Here is a 19,328-nt window from a genome sequence, read left to right as displayed (position 1 = left end):
AGAGCAGTAACTAATGAAGCCATCCCTCCTGCGACACAGTCACAGTCCCTCTTACCATTACTCGCCATTAATCTTCCATAATCACCTATGTCGTACGTTAGGGACATTCAGACATGCAGCAAAGCATTATGTGACAGCCAGCCAATGGGAGGAACATTTCAATCCTTACAGTGGCTTATAATACTGTCCAACTGGACTAAAATGATGAATAAAATAGATTTTAAGAGTACCATTCACAGACCAGGCATACTAATTCAGCATGGTACTGAAGCACTGACTGCCAAATAAACTGGTACACTTTCCAAAGTGATCTGAACTGTTAACTGCAGGGCATTCTGGGCATGGACCACCACTCCAAAACAACCCTCAGTGGCTGCCTTCCAGTTTCTACAACTTTTTTTCCCACAGTTTGAAACATAAATGACAGTACAGAGCCAACAGTGTTTTACATAATAATGGACAGTGGCTAGACAATGGCCTTTTAATTTCATTCTGGTAAAAGGGTTCACGTCATGTACATCATTGCAAGTATGGAAGTACAATCATAGTCTAAGACATTATAAAAGGTAGGAAATAGATTAGTGGTAAAAAAAAAAAAAAAAAAAAAAAAGAGAGAGAAAGCAAATGCATATTAAACGGACCCATCTGAAAATAGGGTGTTTAGCGTGATTTGAGCTAAAGAAGAAGATGTAATGATACTGATTTCGTCACTGAAACGCAATCCCCTTATCCAAACATAATCTTGACAAACCATTTTATATATTCCATTGAAACAGATGAGTGCTGTATGCCATATGCATAGTTCTAAAACCCAGAAGAGAATTAGTATGATTGGCTTTGTTATAGAAGCTCCATACTATTTTTTTTAAACTGATTCTGAAATTCTCATTTTTCTCATGGCTACATATTTTAGGTTTACTAACAAGGAGAAACTTAAAGGGACATGGTGATGGAAAAAATATGATGGGAAAAAATGTTCAAAGCTTTTGCAATCACTCGCAAAACGTGTGCACTTTCTTGGAAATCTTGTGCATTCTTGGTGAAATGCAATACTTTTCCAAGCGAGCACAAATGTTTTTGTTTGTCTTGCTAAACAATATGAGGAGAGACTATATTTCTATGTTTTTGCAAGCAAACGCAAAGTTTGTCAGGGAGCACAATACGTTTGTGAGAAGCTTGTGCTCGCTATTGCATTTAAATAGTTTTCCTTCTAACTCATTATTTTTTATCTCCAGTTTTGCTTTCATTGCAAAATAGTTTTTCCTCCAACCAGTTTTGAGTTTGCTCACAAGCATTGTGCTCTAATGCAAAACCTTTGTGTTTTCCTCCCTCCTCATATTATTTCTATCACCAGATTTGTGTTCCCCTGCAAAAGTATTGCATTATTCTGAGAAACTTTGAGTTTGCTTGCAAAAGCATAGAAACATTTTTGGAATTTGAATGTATTTTTCCTCTTATTTTTTTTTTAGGGACTCACTAGATAGTCATTATTTAGCAATTATCCAAAATTACACTAACTTTAGATATATACACACAATTATATTATTTGCCACTTTTATTTATACATCAGTGGAGGAAGTACAGGAAATGATGCAGTAAGGACGGAGGGGAGGAAATCTCAACCTGGATTCAAACCTGCATTTCCCACAGAAGTACCAAGGCTCGATGTGCCACAGAACATGCAACAACCACTAAGCCACAGCTCAGTTAAATATTTAGTAACTCTTCTGCATTTTCTTTTCAGGCCTTAGGTTTCTCAGGCTACAGCTCAACACCGATCTTGGACAGTGATGCCACCTATTAACATTTAAACCTAGTGGACGGCTGGATGTAAGAAGAATCACTTTACAGGCCAGCAGTGGCAGTCTTTAAGCATTGGCCCTGGTGTTCAAGCCCAAGACTGTTCCAGCAGTCACCACCTGAGTCTGACACCAGACCTGAAGGCCTGCACTGAGATAACAAGGTGCTAGGGAAGCTCTCCAGGCAGCTAAAACCAGCCAACTAGACCGAAAACAAACTAAAGCAGGTTTGTTTAGCTAAATATATGTCTGTATGTAACTTAGACACTGAAGGAACTTACATAACTCAGCAAAGACCGCAGGGAACACCAGATCAGAGAGCTAAAACACACTTTTGTTGTCAAAGCAGCAAGGTGATTTTGGAAATGTACCATCCTTTGGGTTTGTGAAAGGTGTTATTTCAGAACAGTGGCAATATCACAAAGTGCAGAGGCTTTTTTAATGCTGTCTCTTGGGGGGACGGCACTACACCAGGCCAGTGTGACTGCCAGACAGCTCTGCTTGTCTGTTAATCTGCGCTCGCTGTGAAAGGGGGGCAAGCGGATGGCGCTGCCAAACACGAGACGCACTGCAGATGGCAACACTTCCATATTCTGTTTCTTTTCTGGCCGACTCTCCTTCTCACCCACTGTTATTCATATGCATGAATATGTTGTGAATACAAGCACCATCGCTTTCCCTATATTTCCTGTTTCGCCAATTCCCCCCCCCCACATCCATGCTTATCGGATGACAATTTCGCATTCTGCGAGGTTCGGACGCGCTGCGTTTTTTGAAATGTCGAGCGTAAATGTCTAAAATGAGCAAGGATGGAGATGTTACAGCCAGAGCAAAGCATGCCCATGGCACACTAGCTCAAAGTGCTTGTGATGCCCGCATGCTTTTTCTGGGTTTGTGCCGCAGCACTGCGATGGACATCTGCTGGGGCTTGGTGAACATATGTTTCCACAGCGCTCCATTTCCAAAATGAAAAACATAATGTCTGTCCAATTAAATATGCAAAAAACAAACACCTTTTTAACTAGCTCAAAAGACATTTTGTCATTTTGAAGTTTAATATTTTGATTTCGTGACTCTTTGGGAACTTTTCTGAGACATGACTTTTAAAAGAGTTTCTGACCAGATATTATGAATTTAAGAGAAATTCAATTGTACTTTAAGCCTTTTTACATGCATTTTATTTTTCCACCTTGACATTACAACAACAACAACAAAAAACACATTTGTTAATGGGCAGGTTGTGAAAAGTCTTATTCATTAAAATGCAAACATTGTATTTAAACGAACACTTCAAAGTACACTGTAAAAACTAATCTATAGAATTTACCCAATAAATGTGAGGTAACAATTTGCATCGACTTTGGTGGGGTAGATTTAATCCCATATATTGAGTATAAACTATCTGAAGTAAAAAGCTATTAAATGCTTGCATAAATTGGGTAACAATACCTCACATTTATGTATATATTCAACAGCTACTTACTCATTAAAATTAGGTAAAAATTATCTCTTCAAATCAAAGTTAATTAATATCAGTTAATAACAATTACTTATTCAGAGAAGGTAAAATTTACCCCCCACAATAAAGACATTCAGATGGTTCATCAGATCAATGTTTTTAATCCAAAAAATCCTATGAAACACTCAAAATATAGTGCAGCACAACAGCTTTACACAACATGTCAAGTAATGAACCTGTTTTATAACTCACTGATCTATCAAATGTTGTTTCAATAATGTTGGATAATAAAACATATCCCTGTTTTAGGACATCCAGATCAGAGCGGAAAAGAGAAGTGAGGAGAGAAGGGAGAAGAGAAAATGAAAGGAGAAGTGAGGAGATCAGAGCAGTGCTGGATGTCCAATCACATTAAGATTTTCTTGTATCTAAACTCTTAGACTAAACTCTTTGTGTCTCTTCAGATTTACACAACAGTGACTGACCAAATCTGTGGTCCAGGTATTCATATAACAAATAACCGAACAGCCTTGTTTATATGCAGCAATGATGCACCAAATTATCAAAAAACACAGAATAAAGTGCTAAATAAAAGTACAACAGCTTCACACAACAATGAACGAATTGACTTTTTATAACTCACTAAGATAACAGTTTCAAATGTTGTTTCTGGATAATTGGCTACTGCAAACAACACATGCCACTTATTCTATTTTAAAAATCAAAAGCACACACACAAACTCCACATGGTTGTTTCTGTGCATGTACAGTATCAAATATCTGGATAAAGATAAAACAGAACACCAACATTCTTTAGTTTTTGAGCTTGCTCTCACTCTCAAAAGATAGGATGAGAATAAAAGAAACAAACAAATGGGGAGGGACAGAGGGTAGAAGGAGAGATCAAAATTCTTCAGGCCACTTTCTATTGGTATTCCTTTTCTGTCAATCTGGGGGAAATCACAGAGCAATAGAGTGGGCTGAGAGAGAGTGGATGGATCTGTGTCTGTGTGTGGAGCAAATAAGGGAAAAGAAGAAAAATATAAAACTACACTCCATTACAACTCCATTAAAAGTATGTCCAGACAAAAGATCCTCTTCGAACAACAGGGGAAATGTGTGTCTACTGCATGAGCTTATTTTTGAGGCTGTGGACCTTTTTCAGTAGTTTTGCCCCGTCAATTTCCAAAAAAAGTTTTTGAAAAGCTTCAAACGTGTTCTTCAGCTCCTTTGGATATTCGATGTTGATTGCATAAATGAGTCCCATCAGCAGTATGCATGCCTTTGTTCGGCTTCCACATCCTTCCATCACTTGGTTTCCCTCGATCACAATAGACAAATCTGATGGATCCTCCTCAGCCATGACATTGTGCTTCACAATCACCTTCATCGTTTTGTCTGTGTAGTCCTCACATTCCTACATGTTAAAAAGAAACAAACAAAAAGCATACACATTTTTATTTTACTTAAGATGCTGTTTCAATATATTTCAGTTTATCTAAAAGGAGAGCAGAGGGGGAGTGGAAGGCAAAAGGAGAAGGTGGAGAGGAGAGGAGAGGAGAGGAAAGGAGAGGAGAGCCCACATGGAAAGAACCTATATGTGTATATATGCGCATATATGAAACCTATATGCAGTGTATATGCACATATATGCAGCATATATGCACATATATGATAATATATATGCTGCATATATACTGCATATATGCTGCATATACAGTACAGTCCAAAAGTTTGGAACCACTAAGATTTTTAATGTTTTTAAAAGAAGTTTCGTCTGCTCACCAAGGCTACATTTATTTAATTAAAAATACAGTAAAAACAGTAATATTGTGAAATATTATTATAATTTAAAATAACTGTTTTCTATTTGAATATATTTCACAAAGTAATTTATTCCTGTGATGGCAAAGCTGAATTTTCAGCATCATTACTCCAGTCTTCAGTGTCACATGATCCTTCAGAAATCATTCTAATATGCTGATTTGCTGCTCAAGAAACATTTAATGTGTACAATTGTACAAAATATTTGTGTACAATATTTTTTTTCAGGATTATTTGATGAATAGAAAGTTCAAAAGAACAGTGTTTATCTGAAATCTAATCTTTTGTAACATTATAAATGTCTTTACTGCCACTTTTGATTGATTTAATGCATCCTTGCTGAATAAAAGTATTCATTTCTTTAATTTCTTTTCAAAAAAATAAAAATAAAAATTCTTACTGACCCCAAACTTTTGAACGGTAGTGTATAATGCTACAGAAGCTTTGTATTTCAGATAAATGCTGTTCTTTTGAACTTTCTATTCATCAAGGAATCCTGAAAAAAAAGTACACAACTGTTTTCAACATTGATAATAATCATAAATGTTTCTTGAGCAGCAAATCAGCACATTAGAATGATTTCTGAAGGATCATGTGACACTGAAGACTGGAGTAACGATGCTGAAAATTCAGCTTTGCATCACAGGAATAAATTACTTTGTGAAATATATTCAAATAGAAAACAGTTATTTTAAATTGTAATAATAATTCACAATATTACTGTTTTTACTGTATTTTTAATTAAATAAATGTAGCCTTGGTGAGCAGACGAAACTTCTTTTAAAAACATTAAAAATCTTAGTGGTTCCAAACTTTTGGTCTGTACTGTATGCCGTATATATACTGCATATATGCTGCATATATGCATATATATGCCACATATAGGCAAAATTAAGGTGCATATATGTGCATATACAGGAAATATAGGTCTCCTGTATTGCTTCTTCATATCCACATATAAGTCCTATACATACAAGATATGTCTTCTATATAGCTAATGGCAGGATCTGGTCATTTTGTAGCTCATATCTCATTTTTGACTGTCATACATGATGCCTAGCTCATATTTTCTATTATCAAGGCAAAAACTAAGAATTAACGAAAAAAATTATGCAATAACTTATGTATGTGCGAACATGTGAAATTGGTCCCACATGGAAAAAACCTATATAAACATATGTTTCAATATAGGTTTTTAATATATGTGACATATATAAAATACGATGTAACATTTAGAACAGACAAGGAGTGAAGGGAGTGAGTCCATATATATAGGGAGTGCTAACAAGGAAGTCCAGGTGATGATGATATGTGATGATGGGGAGATGACGAGGGAAGTGAGTGCAGGTGTGGAGAACAGGAGGATCATGGGAATTGGAGTTCTGGAGACAAGGGATCTGTGACAACACATATATATGTACACATATATGCACACATATATATACACACATATATATATACACATATATGTACACATACAGTACAGTCCGAAAGTTTGGAACCACTAAGATTTTTAATGTTTTTAAAGAAGTTTCGTCTGCTCACCAAGGCTTCATTTATTTAATTAAAAATACAGTAAAAACAGTAATATTGTGAAATATTATTACAATTTAAAATAACTGTTTTCTATTTGAATATATTTCACAAAGTAATTTATTCCTGTGATGCAAAGCTGAATTTTCAGCATCGTTACTCCAGTCTTCAGTGTCACATGATCCTTCAGAAATCATTCTAATATGCTGATTTGCTGCTCAATAAACATTTATGATTATTTTCAATGTTGAAAACAGTTTACTTTTTTTTTTCAGGATTCCTTGATGAATAGAAAGTTCAAAAGAACAGCATTTATCTGAAATACAAAGCTTCTGTAGCATTATACACTACCGTTCAAAAGTTTGGGGTCAGTAAGAATTTTTATTTTTATTTTTTTGAAAAGAAATTAAAGAAATGAATACTTTTATTCAGCAAGGATGCATTAAATCAATCAAAAGTGGCAGTAAAGACATTTATAATGTTACAAAAGATTAGATTTCAGATAAACACTGTTCTTTTGAACTTTCTATTCATCAAATAATCCTGAAAAAAAATACTGTACACAAATATTTTGTACAATTGTACACATTAAATGTTTCTTGAGCAGCAGATCAGCATATTAGAATGATTTCTGAAGGATCATGTGACACTGAAGACTGGAGTAATGATGCTGAAAATTCAGCTTTGTCATCACAGGAATAAATTACTTTGTGAAATATATTCAAATAGAAAACAGTTATTTTAAATTGTAATAATATTTCACAATATTACTGTTTTTTACTGTATTTTTAATTAAATAAATGTAGCCTTGGTGAGCAGACGAAACTTCTTTTAAAAAAAATTAAAAATCTTAGTGGTTCCAAACTTTTGGACTGTACTGTATATATACACATATATATACACATATATGTACATATATGTACATATAACATAGGAAAACGGCCAATTTTATATATGTCACATATATTAAAAACCTATATCAAAACCTATATTGAAACAAATATGTTTATATAGGTTCTTTCCATGTGGGAGTAGGGCTGGGCGATATATCGCATGAGATTGTCACGCGCATTTCGTCAGTAAAGCCGGTTCCCTGATTACCGCTAAATCGCCATCACCTGCTTTCAAATGGAGCGGCATTTAATAGACAGAGCCGTAGATCACTGAAAAGCTACGCAATATCGCGTTCATTATTGAAGGCAATTCATCTGCGATAATGAACGCGATATTGCGTGGCTTTTCAGTGATCTACGGCTCTGTCTATTAAATGCCGCTCCATTTGAAAGCAGGTGATGGCGATTTAGCGGTAATCAGGGAACCGGCTTTACTGACGAAATGCGCGTGACAATCTCATGCGACATATCGCCCAGCCCTATGTGGGAGGAGAGGAGAGGAGAGGAGAGGAGAGGAGAGGAGAGGAGAGGAGAGGAGAGGAGAGGAGAGGAGAGGAGAGGAGAGGAGAGGAGAGGAGAGGAGAGGAGAGGAGAGGAGAGGATCCCTTGAGTTAATCAAAAATCTGTTATCAATATGACATACCTGGCAGTCATGGAAAAGATCTTCTTGTCTTTCACCGAGGTAGTTAATGAGGCAGCAGACAACAGCATCTCTTTTTTTCTCAATGTTCTGTGTCTGTAGGGAGATACAATTTAGTGATAAGACTGTTAGCGGTGTGGGGAGTGATTTACATATACTAAGACCGAATTCTGGCCCTGCAACAGACTGGCGAACTGTCCAGAGTGAACCCTTCCCCTTCGCCTGATAAATGCTGGGTTGGCTCAAAAATCTTGTGACCCGAACGGACAAAGCAGTAAAGAAAATAGATGGATAAGACCGAATTCACATATTGATGTTAAAAGGTTTAAGTTGGTAAGGAGCTCAACTTTGCACAACAAAGCAATTGTTTACAAATTACTTTACTTTTAATTCAGTCATATCAATAATTACATATTTGTGAAAAAATTAAATAACATACGTCATTTAAAGTGTCCAGCAGAGGACGCATCTTGCAACCAGCTGCTCCTCCTTTGGCACGCATTAGCCGCAAAAGACCTGGTGTGTACTCATCGAGCTTCCGCATGAATGTCTCCTCCAAGGAAACTGTTGTGATGCGTCTAAACTCCTCCTTGATCTAGGAAGTAAAAGGACCAAAAATTACATTTTAAATTAAAGACCAGCTCTCATAGTAATCACATGAATGTATCCTAGTGGGAAGAAAATTACAAGACATTCTCACCTGAGCCTCAGTGAATAATGCTGGCCACCTTTCTTTAAACACACCCACAGAGGGGCTGAGGCTGACCACTTCAACTCTTCGGCTAGAGAAGGTTTTATTCATTTTATCTGCAATTATCTTTGCATTGTTTTTCTTTGTAATTTCAAAATTAATTCAAGCTCTCTTTCTCCAGAGTCTCTTGGCTTTCACCAGTAGGGTGCGGAGGGAGGTAATTAACCTCTGCTTTTTTGGGCTTTTTTATATTTTTCGAAGGCACTGCATCACCCGGATGCTTCCTTTTTAAGGTGTTGATTTCAATTTCCGGGTAAGAATATTTTCGAGATCTTAGCTTGGCACGGTAATTGTGCATCTTGTTTTTTATGCGCTGCTGCCAGCCATATAAGCCTGCAAATGATCCCGGCTCCCTAAGACACGGAAACTTAGAAACCAAGGCTTCAGCCACTGAGAGGATTTGCTGATTGGTTGGGTAAGCAGTGTAAGAAAAAATTACTTTTGCAAGCTCTTGCATTATTGCTGATTTAACACTGGCATCCATGAAGTGTCTTCCAGTGGCATCATATGAGTTGTTTGCCTCTGCGAGGATGAGTTCTAGGTCTCGGGAAAACTCCGGTACTTGGAATGGCACTGGCCATGCAGCAGAGCGACATGAATCAGGGAGAATAATGGTGTCACTGGAACTTGACGATGCATAGTTTGACACCTCTGAGGATGCATCATGATCTGCAGGGCAGATGTCCGTTTCAGTAGTACTTGCAGGATAGGTGCTCACTGAACTCAATGTAGATGATTCAAGTACTGGGTGTAGGTCAAGGGTTATCGTCGGCTCTTTTAGGATCACTTTAACAGTGGCCTTGTCATACAAGTCAGCAGTTGAGGTGACACTGAAAAACTCATTGTCAAAGTGTTTGTCTTGGTATAGTAGTCCAATTTCCCCATGCAATTGAAAAGTTTCAGTAACTATGGAAACAAGATCTTCCACTGTATTTGGAATTCCTGTTGGAAGTTTCAGCTTTTGAATGTTGTGTTCTTCTAAAACGACTCTTAAATGGACCGCCATTGTTGTTTGGTGTGTGTTTCCTCAGCTGTAGAGACAGAGAAAGAAACGAAATTGAGACAGGTTATTAATAGTTGATGAGCTTACTTGCATAGGTTTGCTTCAATATTCTTCTGCCAAAGCAATAAACAGATATTTAGTTCAGTGGAAATTTCAATAAATAATCTTTGATTGTCATTATTATTTTAAGAAGATGTAGATGAGGAAAGGAGGAGAAAAAAGGAGAGTAAGTATGCATCACATTTTCCCATTTTCTGTGGCAATCGTCCCCGTTAAATAAACATTACAATAAATAAATAAGACAGGATTCCTGGCCATACAGCTGTTAAGTAATTGTTTCAATATCTACTTGAAAAGTGCACACATATTTGATATGACAACATAAATAAAATCAACCCATTACACTTACTCTTATGTGCAAATGAAGTGTTTAAGGGTCACCATACGGCCATCTGCTGCATTGTATGCAGCCAAGGGGTATGTTTCTTTTAATTCAGAATGTTTAAGGATTTCTGTCTCTCCTGTTGGCTCTACTTTGAAACTCCTCAGGTGTTCACAATACCAACCACTAAGCAATTTCAGAACAAAGACAGGAGTTTCACGCACAATGATTATTTGCTGGATTTCTCCAAAGTCAGGTAGGCCTCCTGTTGAGCCAAACGGCAGCACCATGCCAATATTATAGTCTGTGCCTAAAATGGTTGCTTTATTTGTCATGTTCACAAACTCTTCCCCAGGGAACTTCCTTGCAAAGGACTCCTTAATGCCATCTTTAAGAACATCAACTGCCACAAGAGTCCTCTGGGACACTGACAGTGCTGGCCTTTGGTTGTTGCAATTGTTGGTATGATACGCAATCATTGATTGGTGTTTTCTTGCCATTGTCATGAGAATGTTTCTAAAACACCCAGTCTGCCTCACAATCCTTTTAAAGAATCGATGTTTGGCTTCAAACCGCATAGTCCAGAAATGTACCAGTGGCCCATAAACAGTTGTAAGCCATGGATAATGCTCGAGAAAGTGGTGTTTTGGTCGAACTTTCTCCTCTGGGAACACTTCAAAATATCTGTAACGGTGTTCTGAGATCTTACTTTGCATGTATCCTATTGTCTCATCTGTGTGGAGAGGAGCCATGACAAGCTCCACAACATCTTTAAGGTTCATCAAAACCTCCCAAGCAGGCTCATCTTCTGGGACTTTGTCACCAATCATGAGTGGCATCATTCTCAACAAACACCAGTTTTCGTGTGCGTTACCTCCTACGCTTTTTCGTAAGTTGAAATGCGGGGCAATGGGTTGTGGACAGTTTCTTTTGTCACTCCATTTGTAAGGAAAGCAACGTATGGAATGGTTGAGCTCCTGAAGAGAGATGTATTTCTTTCTGATTAACACATCAAGACAGAGTGATATTTCCACAGGTACAATTCCTTCGAGCAAATCATGCAAAGCATCAGGGGGATAACCTGATATAGCATGAAATTTACTGAGTCTGTCTGAGATGGGACACTGTCTTTTAACTCCGCAGTGGTGACCTTCTGCTGGATCAGACAGTGCTGCTTTGACATGCATGGCATAGTTGGACTTAGTCCGTGGAGGAAACAGTCCTTCTCCTACTTCATGCTCCTGGATCTGTGACCGTTCTCCAATGCAAAAGCGACAGAAATGTGAAGCTGAAAAGCTTTCAACAAAGCCACCTATTGAGTGAGCACCAAGATTGTCAGCGACTACAGCAAGTACAGTGCCCTTGACCACTTTGCCCAGACTTGAAACAAAAATACCTTCATCTTCAAAGGACTTCAAATCTCTGAGCAGTGGGTCCAAAACCTTTGCATAGCCATACTGGTTGACATCATTTGCCTTGCACAAAATGGTTAAGTAAATGGAAGTCAGTGTAGATCTCAATGTGGCATGTATGTCTGCGAACACCCAGTACACTGCTGTGACTTTATGCTTCTTGCGGGATGTTCCCAGAGGGTTGCATATCTCAAAGTCATCTATATATAATATGAGTGGGAGTTTAAGTTCATCCTCACATAAAAAGCTGTTTTCTCTTAGTAAAGATCCATCATTAAACGATTTGTATCCAGAAGAGGCATCAGATGGCTTTTTGTTTTGTAATATTGTGTTTTGAATGTGGCTGTTGTTCACAAGTTGAGATAATAATGGGAGGATTGGTATATACTGAAATGATTTTTTCTCTGTACTATCAAGTATGTACTCAACTGGTTCAATCGATGAGAGATGCTCCTTACTAAATTGCTCTCTCCTGAACTTACTGCTGAAAGGCCCATCCACTCGTAAAGCAGCACAGACAGGGCTTAGCTGGCAAAGGTCTTTGACCAGTTCTGATATCACTGAGTCTTCAAATGTACAGCCATGTTTTCTCAAAGTACTCAGAATGATCTCTTTAATGACGGGGCCAGATGCAGACGCTGTAAGGAAATGAAATTCCTCTACTAGTTCATTAATGCATGAATTTGAGACATTAAAAATGTTCTCCATTTTCAGGAGGAGCAACCCCACTCTTTTAGTAATAATTTTGTTCAAGTCCTCATCCTCCTCAAGGACTAAGCCACAGTCGTTTTCATCCTCAACAAAATCACTTTCTTCATCCGGGTTGTTTTGGTGTTGATAAAGAACATTAGTCTTGAAATCTTCCAACAAATGTGGGTTGTGTTTTCTACTCTTGTGGCTGTGGAATGTTGTATATTTGTTGGTCTTGTAATCACAACCCTCAAAAACACATGTCACAGTTTCAAATTTTTTTAGATGGCCACCAAGATGTTCAAAAAAATGCCTCTCATTGTCAAAAGAGCATGAATTACAGACAATGCATGTAAACGAAATGTTTCCTGGCTGGGTTGACTGAGAATGATGCCTTGACAAATGTGTCCTTAATGCACCCCATGTCTTGACTGTGCAAGGACAATCTGCATAGAGGCAGGGTATGGAGTGGACTCGACCTAAATGCTCATGTATTAGTCTGCTGTGTTTCAGCAGGTTCAATCTTTTGATGTTGTGAATTTGCACAACTTACATTTCCAGTTCATTTTCCCATAACTGAGGACTTTAGTTAAGGTAACTATACCTTTAAGGACAATGTGATTTATTTTATTTGGAAAACTTGCATACCTGTAAAGGATACACTTGTGGTGGGGATGTGGGTGGATGTGTCAACACTAGAACTGGTAACAGTGGTCTATCAGTGAGTCTCTGCTTGTGGAGGACAGACAAGAGGAACTGAAGAGAGGGCAAATAGTGAGTGTCCACATACACAGACTGCCTGCAACAGAAATAAAAACAAAAATTACACAAAACAAATTATCAGACATGCACCTGGGTTAGATTTTGTACAGATGATTTTGGGTTTACCTCAATATAATGCAAATAATCACCCCCTTTGGTTATTCGGGTGGGTGTTTAATATGCAAAATGGATTATAACCCCAGACGTTTAAAAGAACCAGGCGGCTATTTGCAGACCGGTGATTAATTGGGGAAATATGGTAGTTTATCAGTGCTCCTCTGATCTGGGCAGTCTGTCTGTCTGACAAGGGCCGGTCATGCAGAAATAACAGACTGTGTACTGACTTAAATAAAGGCATTGCAATTACATATATTAATATTCATGCTTCATATAATTAGCTTCATAGATGTAATGTGTTTCACAGAACATATTACAAAATTATGAAAACATTTATTAAGCACTGATGTTCTAACAATAACAAATATAATATAAAATCAATTCTAAAATGTTGTACGTGATCCCACAATTCCTTAAAAAACTTAGGTGCAGCAACAGTTGGTGTTTTCACACACACTCGTGGGATACAGTGGTAACGTTACTATGTTTTTATTTTTAATCCTGCGCCCATTCAATATATTAGAAAAAGCTGGCTTTGACTAGTTTCTAACCTTAAAACCAGCGGTCAGACACAGTCATGCATGCTGACTAATCTTGTAAAAAGCACACCACGACGGCATTTCAACTTACCGGCAGTTGTGCAGACGGTGAAAGCCCGGGACACAACAAACCGATGGCAAAGAACTAGCAGCGACGAAAGCAGACGTGCCGTTGCTTGTCAACGCATTCTCATCCTAGCAACGGCACGTCTGCTTTCGTCGGGGTCAATTTGTTTATTTGAACACATCAAACTGACGCGTGGAACACAATAAACCAAGTTGCCTGACCGACGGTCCGACGTGGCTTGATGTGTCCCGGGCCATGGTGACGCCAGCAACAGATTCAAATTTTAATTTCAAGTATTGGCATGTTAAACAAACGAAAGCCGAATACAAGTGAAGTGTAATATCTCATAATTAAATATATATATATATATATATATATATATATATATATATATAGCACTCCTATGTAAATATCTTACCTTCACTTCTGCTGTTCGATGGCAGCCAGAGAGAGGATCCAGCGTCGCCCACACTCACTCAAAAACGCGGGCTGACGCATGCGCAATTTAAAGCAAAAAAACTCACGGTTTGGGGGTATATTTTACTGCATTTTTCTATGTGATGGTTCTTACTGTTGACGAATGGGTAGTATATGTAGAATTTACCCATTACTTTAGAATTCGTTGGCTGGCTGCAATAATCATGTACATTTTATATGGTTTCCACAGATTATATTTACCACTCTCCAAAATCACTTTTTTCAGTGTAGCTTTTTTTACACAAACATATTGTATATACAGTAGATTAGATAAACAAATAATTCAAATTTCTAATAATTATACTTGTACAAGCTATTGTTATGATCCCAACCACGACAAAATTAATTGCATTGTTTGGTCCTAGCCAGTCCAGCGTGAAGTCTGTCATTTGTCCAGTTAGCACATGGATATGATTAACTGTGGCAGGAGGCATGAAAGCATTGAGCCTTACTGTAGGCTGATCAAATTAATTATGCTAAATAGCAAAAGAGGGAGAAGGCCAAAACTACATTGTTCGCTGTGATCGGGGCTTAGTCCATATACCAGCCGCTCAAAACCACACTGACAGCAGTGCTGAAGCTCTTTGAAATGAATACTTGTATGTGATTTTCAATGTTTTATGTCACAATATGCAATCCTGGACCACAAAACCAATCATAAGTCGCACGGGTATATTTGTAGCAATAGCCAACAATACATTGTATCAAAATTCATTGAGTCAAAATTATTGATTTTTTTTTTATGCCAAAAATCATTAGGATATTAAAGCTTCAGTCTGGCATTTTTCCTCTGTCGCCATCTCTGTTTGAAACCTGCGATTGCAGTCATATGCAGAATTGTTATCGTTACGTGCGTTGTGCATCTGCACGGCTCCTCGGCACGGGTGAATCTAATGTTTGCTGTCAATCACTACACTGGTGTGGATACTGTACTTCAGAATCACAGATTGTAGTCTTGAAAGTATGACCAATATAAGAATTTTCACCAGAAAATATCATCTGAACAAGTAACATGTATGCCACTTCTGTTCTGACTGAGGGGAAAATCATTAGCCTACAATAAAAGCATTAGCCTGCCAATGGTGATTAAATCTAACGATTGCTTAGCTCATATCGCATCAAACCGTGCAAATTATTATTGTTATTATACTTTGTTCTCAAATTGTTAATGTTAACAACATCAGCATTGCGTGACTATGTGTATTCTGGATTACAATCCAAGTTTAATGAATTCAGCTGCTGTGAGAACAGGTTAAAAATGATCCGTTACAAGCAGCATCCTCACATGATAAAGCTGACTAAGCTGGGACCCGTTTCAATAAGGAGGTTCAACCAACTCTGAGTTAATCCCACATGCAAAAAAAGAAGAAAAAAATAATTTAACAGGATGCAATAAGAGTGTAAATGATTTTATCATTATTAAACACTCGTTAGGCAATTTGTTTCCACTTTTAGAACATTTTCTTCATTTTTATTAAAAATAAATGCCTTTCTGATGTGATATGTGATGGGAAAAGGGAGAAGAGCGAGCTCAGCAAAAGGTGGCTTTGAACCCAGTCAATCGCATCACAAGTTAATTCTCCGCACCCAACACACTACTGCCTACACCACTGCAGCAACAAGAATGTGTGTCAATTTTAACGTGGTCTGACATTGGTGGACGGAGCTACTGTAAATTTGCACTTAGTAATAGACACTCCGAATAATCTTGTTTTCCGCTTGCATTAAGATTATTTTCATTACCACACTGGCAGATATTGATAATTTTACTTAAGTAAAATGCATTTAATTTAGATCCCCCCAGGAAACATGACTAAATATCTTATATTATTTTCGTATATGCAAAATCCATCTTGATTTAAGAATTTTTAGATATTTGTACTTGAAATAAGACAAAAATACTGAGTACAAAAAGCATTTTTGCAGTGTGAATGAATGAGTGAACTATTTAAACATCACTTGCACTTTAAAAAGGGGGAGGAGACCGATAGAAACTCTGGGTTTACTGAAGAAAACCTGCTCCTGACCAGGTTAGGTTCACAGAGTAAGTTACCATGGCAACTGACTATGAGTATAAGTTACCTCTCTTTCAGAAACAGGCTTGACTTAACCTGCTTTCTCGGGTTTGACATACCTCCCATTCTGAAACGGAAAACCCAGAGTTTCCCTCATTTAAGGGTTAACATACTCAGAGTTTTCACTTAACCTCCTTTCTGAAACAGGCCCCTGGACTCCTTCCTTCTGTTTACAGATGTGATGTAATGACGCAAAGTCGAACTGCTGCTTGCTCGAATTTCCTGTGGAAATCCACCAGGTCGCTCTTATTATAAAACATTATTACAAGCTTACCGTTGAGAATCGAGCTAAGATAAGGAGATAGTTCTGAACACTAGCTGGATATGTACTTGCTCAAAAATTGATTTTGGATCATTTTTAACCAAAAAAAGTTATGGACTGCAGCTTTAAGTAAAGATCATGTTCCATGAAGATATTTTGTACATTTTATACTGTAAATATATCAAAAATGTATTTTATGTGAGTGGATATGCATTGCCAAGGACTTCATTTGGACAACTTTAAAGGCGATTTTCTCAATATTTAGATTTTTTTTCAACCTCAGATTCCAGATTTTCAAATAGTTGTATCTCAGCCAAATATTGTACTATCCTAATAAAACATACATCAAAGCTTATTTATTCAACTTTCAGATGATGTATAAATTTCAATTTCAAAAAATTGACCCTTATGAGTTGTTTTGTGATCCAGGGTCACACACACACACACACACACACACACACACACACACACACACACACACACACACACACACAGAAAATATATATATATATATATATATATATATATATATATATATATATATATATATATGTATATGTGACAAGGAACATCAAGTTATCTCCTAAAAAAAATCTGGAACAAAGACGTTTCAAAAAACAAAAACAATTGCTTTAAAGTAAATATACTTATTCAGCTCAAATAAGTTCAAAATAAGTGTTCACACTAATAAAAATAGTAAAAATATTGAATGTGTTATATACTGTAAAGAAAATGACTAGAAAATATTTAAAATACATTTACTTTTGTATTGAGAAAAATATTTTTGTATTGTTCTAACAAACAACAGTCAAAGAGCTCAAACCTAACATTAACAACTACTACATGTACCCACAAGTTCCTATGCTTAGACCAAGCATACATAATTAAATTATTGTTGACTCAAGTGATTATGTCCCACAGCCTCAATTTAGCATATAACCTAATGACTGCATTAAAAGTGGTATTTTGTTAAAGGGTTAGTTCACCCAAAAATGAAAATGATCACATAATTTACCCCCCCCCCCCCCCTTCAAGCCATCCTAGGTGTATATGACTTTCTTCTTTCACCTGAACATAATCAGAGTTATATTAAAAAATATCCTGCTCTTCCAAGCTTTATAATGGGAGTAAATGGTACCTTAGATTTTGAAGCCCAAAAAGCACATCCATCCATCATAAAAGTAGTCCATATGGCTCCAGGGGGTAATAAAGGTCGTCTTAAGTGAAGTGATGCATTTTTGTAAGAAAAACATCCATATTTTATATTACATATTCCATAACTTTAATAAAATATAATCACTGGCTTCCAGTAACGATACCATTCACTCCCATTATAAAGCTTGGAAGAGCCAGGATATATTTTTTTAGCCTAACTCTGTGTTTGGCTGAACGAAGAAAGTCATATACAACCATAATGACTTGAGGGTGTGTAAATTATGGGATCATTTTAATTTTTGTGTGAACTAACACTTTAATGACTTTGCTGTCAAAACGTCTCACAGAACGCCTACTCAAGAATTTAATCTGATAAGTTTTTGGCTTTGTTTAATTATGTTGTGTGTCGGGGGGATCACCTTCAGTTGCCCACTGTCCTACTCGTCCCCTCCTTTCTACAGTACCTTTCTCCATTTTTCCTCATTTACTCTCATTTTTCTCTCCACACCTTATCTTGCACATGAGGCCCTCTGCCAAAATCTCAATATGTTGTGCACCTATAGTGACGATTTTCAATTAATGCCTCCATTCATCACCGTAGTGATCTAATTCTGGATGTCCCTGTTCGAGAGGGAACAGTGTGCTACGATTTATTATGCCTTGGATACAGTAGCTTGGTTTACCCTGATGGACTTTTCCATTCAGTCACATAAATTATGTCAAGAAGGCCTACAGAATCCTTTTTGTTGTTGTTATTTCTTTTGTCAGCCAATTACACACTGACTGAAAGGCCATCATAAGTTTCTTCAACTATGGGTACTTTTACAAAATAAAGTAAGTAGTTTATTTAATTTGTCCCACTAACAATTTCCAACAGTGAACATACACACATTATTTTTCTTGAAACAACACGAGCATTTTCAAAGTGTCATACACAGCGTCAAATATTTTCACACGTTTTGCAAAACTCAAAAAGAAAAAAAAAGGAACAACGCTCAATAAAATATTGTGAAGGGATATTTACCTTGATTCTTGAAGATGAAGAAACAGGAAATATAATACAATATGGTTTTAAGCTAAAAACGGTACGGAAATAATTTATTTTAACTGTTACACACTAAAAATGGCGTCTTTTTAACGTCCAAATACATTTAAGACACCATCAAATAATTTTAAGTTATTCATCAATAATGTTAAACGCAAAGCCAAACATTTAAGGAAATATTCAGTAGCCACGGAAAAGGTGTGTCGTGTGGATTTGTGCGCATGCGCGATACTTCTGTTTCCCGCCCAGTGCTCCGCGCGTGAGAAACTTTTTAACTGTCAAGTGTGTATCTGTTGTTAAAATGTTGTTTTTCTGTTCAACGGAGATAGTCGAGATAAATCTTCATCTTAAGACCGTATTTGCATATTTAAGGTGCTTAAAAAAAGTTAGTTTGTGAATATAGGAACTGACAGAAATGTGTTTTTCGCGTTTTGTCAGCTACA

The 19,328-nt window shown here is 37.0% G+C and overlaps 2 protein-coding genes across 2 annotated transcripts; both read right to left on the bottom strand.

Moving 5' to 3' along the window:
• Positions 1 to 3,890: 3,890 nt before the first annotated feature.
• LOC137029116 (uncharacterized) lies at positions 3,891 to 8,975 on the bottom strand. The gene is made up of 4 exons (XM_067398638.1): positions 8,849 to 8,975; positions 8,588 to 8,743; positions 8,152 to 8,244; positions 3,891 to 4,675 (listed from the first exon to the last, which is right to left on the bottom strand). Exons 1-4 carry the CDS (start codon positions 8,948 to 8,950, stop codon positions 4,382 to 4,384), a joined length of 645 nt encoding a protein of 214 aa, XP_067254739.1. The 5' UTR covers positions 8,951 to 8,975; the 3' UTR covers positions 3,891 to 4,381.
• Positions 8,976 to 9,047: 72 nt separating this feature from the next.
• Positions 9,048 to 14,369, bottom strand: LOC137028111 (uncharacterized). Its single transcript, XM_067396870.1, has 4 exons — positions 14,296 to 14,369; positions 13,035 to 13,185; positions 10,312 to 12,635; positions 9,048 to 9,930 (listed from the first exon to the last, which is right to left on the bottom strand). Exons 1-3 carry the CDS (start codon positions 14,367 to 14,369, stop codon positions 10,314 to 10,316), a joined length of 2,547 nt encoding a protein of 848 aa, XP_067252971.1. The 3' UTR covers positions 9,048 to 9,930; positions 10,312 to 10,313.
• Between the last annotated feature and the right edge of the window lie 4,959 nt (positions 14,370 to 19,328).

The sequence above is a fragment of the Chanodichthys erythropterus genome, chromosome 10, assembly GCF_024489055.1.
Source record: "Chanodichthys erythropterus isolate Z2021 chromosome 10, ASM2448905v1, whole genome shotgun sequence".
Lineage (NCBI taxonomy): Eukaryota > Metazoa > Chordata > Actinopteri > Cypriniformes > Xenocyprididae > Chanodichthys > Chanodichthys erythropterus.
This window is presented reverse-complemented; position numbering and strand designations above follow the sequence as displayed.

Bases quoted from the DNA above. Each gene is read 5' to 3' on its own strand.
- LOC137029116 (XM_067398638.1), bottom strand. From the start codon at position 8,950: ATGAATAAAACCTTCTCTAGCCGAAGAGTTGAAGTGGTCAGCCTCAGC. The intron at 8,744-8,848 runs GTGAGAATGTCT...TTTACTTCCTAG, and splicing joins CATTATTCACTGAGGCTCAG to ATCAAGGAGGAGTTTAGACG. The intron at 4,676-8,151 runs GTATGTCATATT...TTTAACATGTAG, and splicing joins ATCTTTTCCATGACTGCCAG to GAATGTGAGGACTACACAGA.
- LOC137028111 (XM_067396870.1), bottom strand. From the start codon at position 14,369: ATGCGTCAGCCCGCGTTTTTGAGTGAGTGTGGGCGACGCTGGATCCTC. The intron at 13,186-14,295 runs GTGAAGGTAAGA...TTTCTGTTGCAG, and splicing joins GCTGCCATCGAACAGCAGAA to GCAGTCTGTGTATGTGGACA. The intron at 12,636-13,034 runs GTATGCAAGTTT...TGTGTTTTTGAG, and splicing joins CACAAGTGTATCCTTTACAG to GGTTGTGATTACAAGACCAA.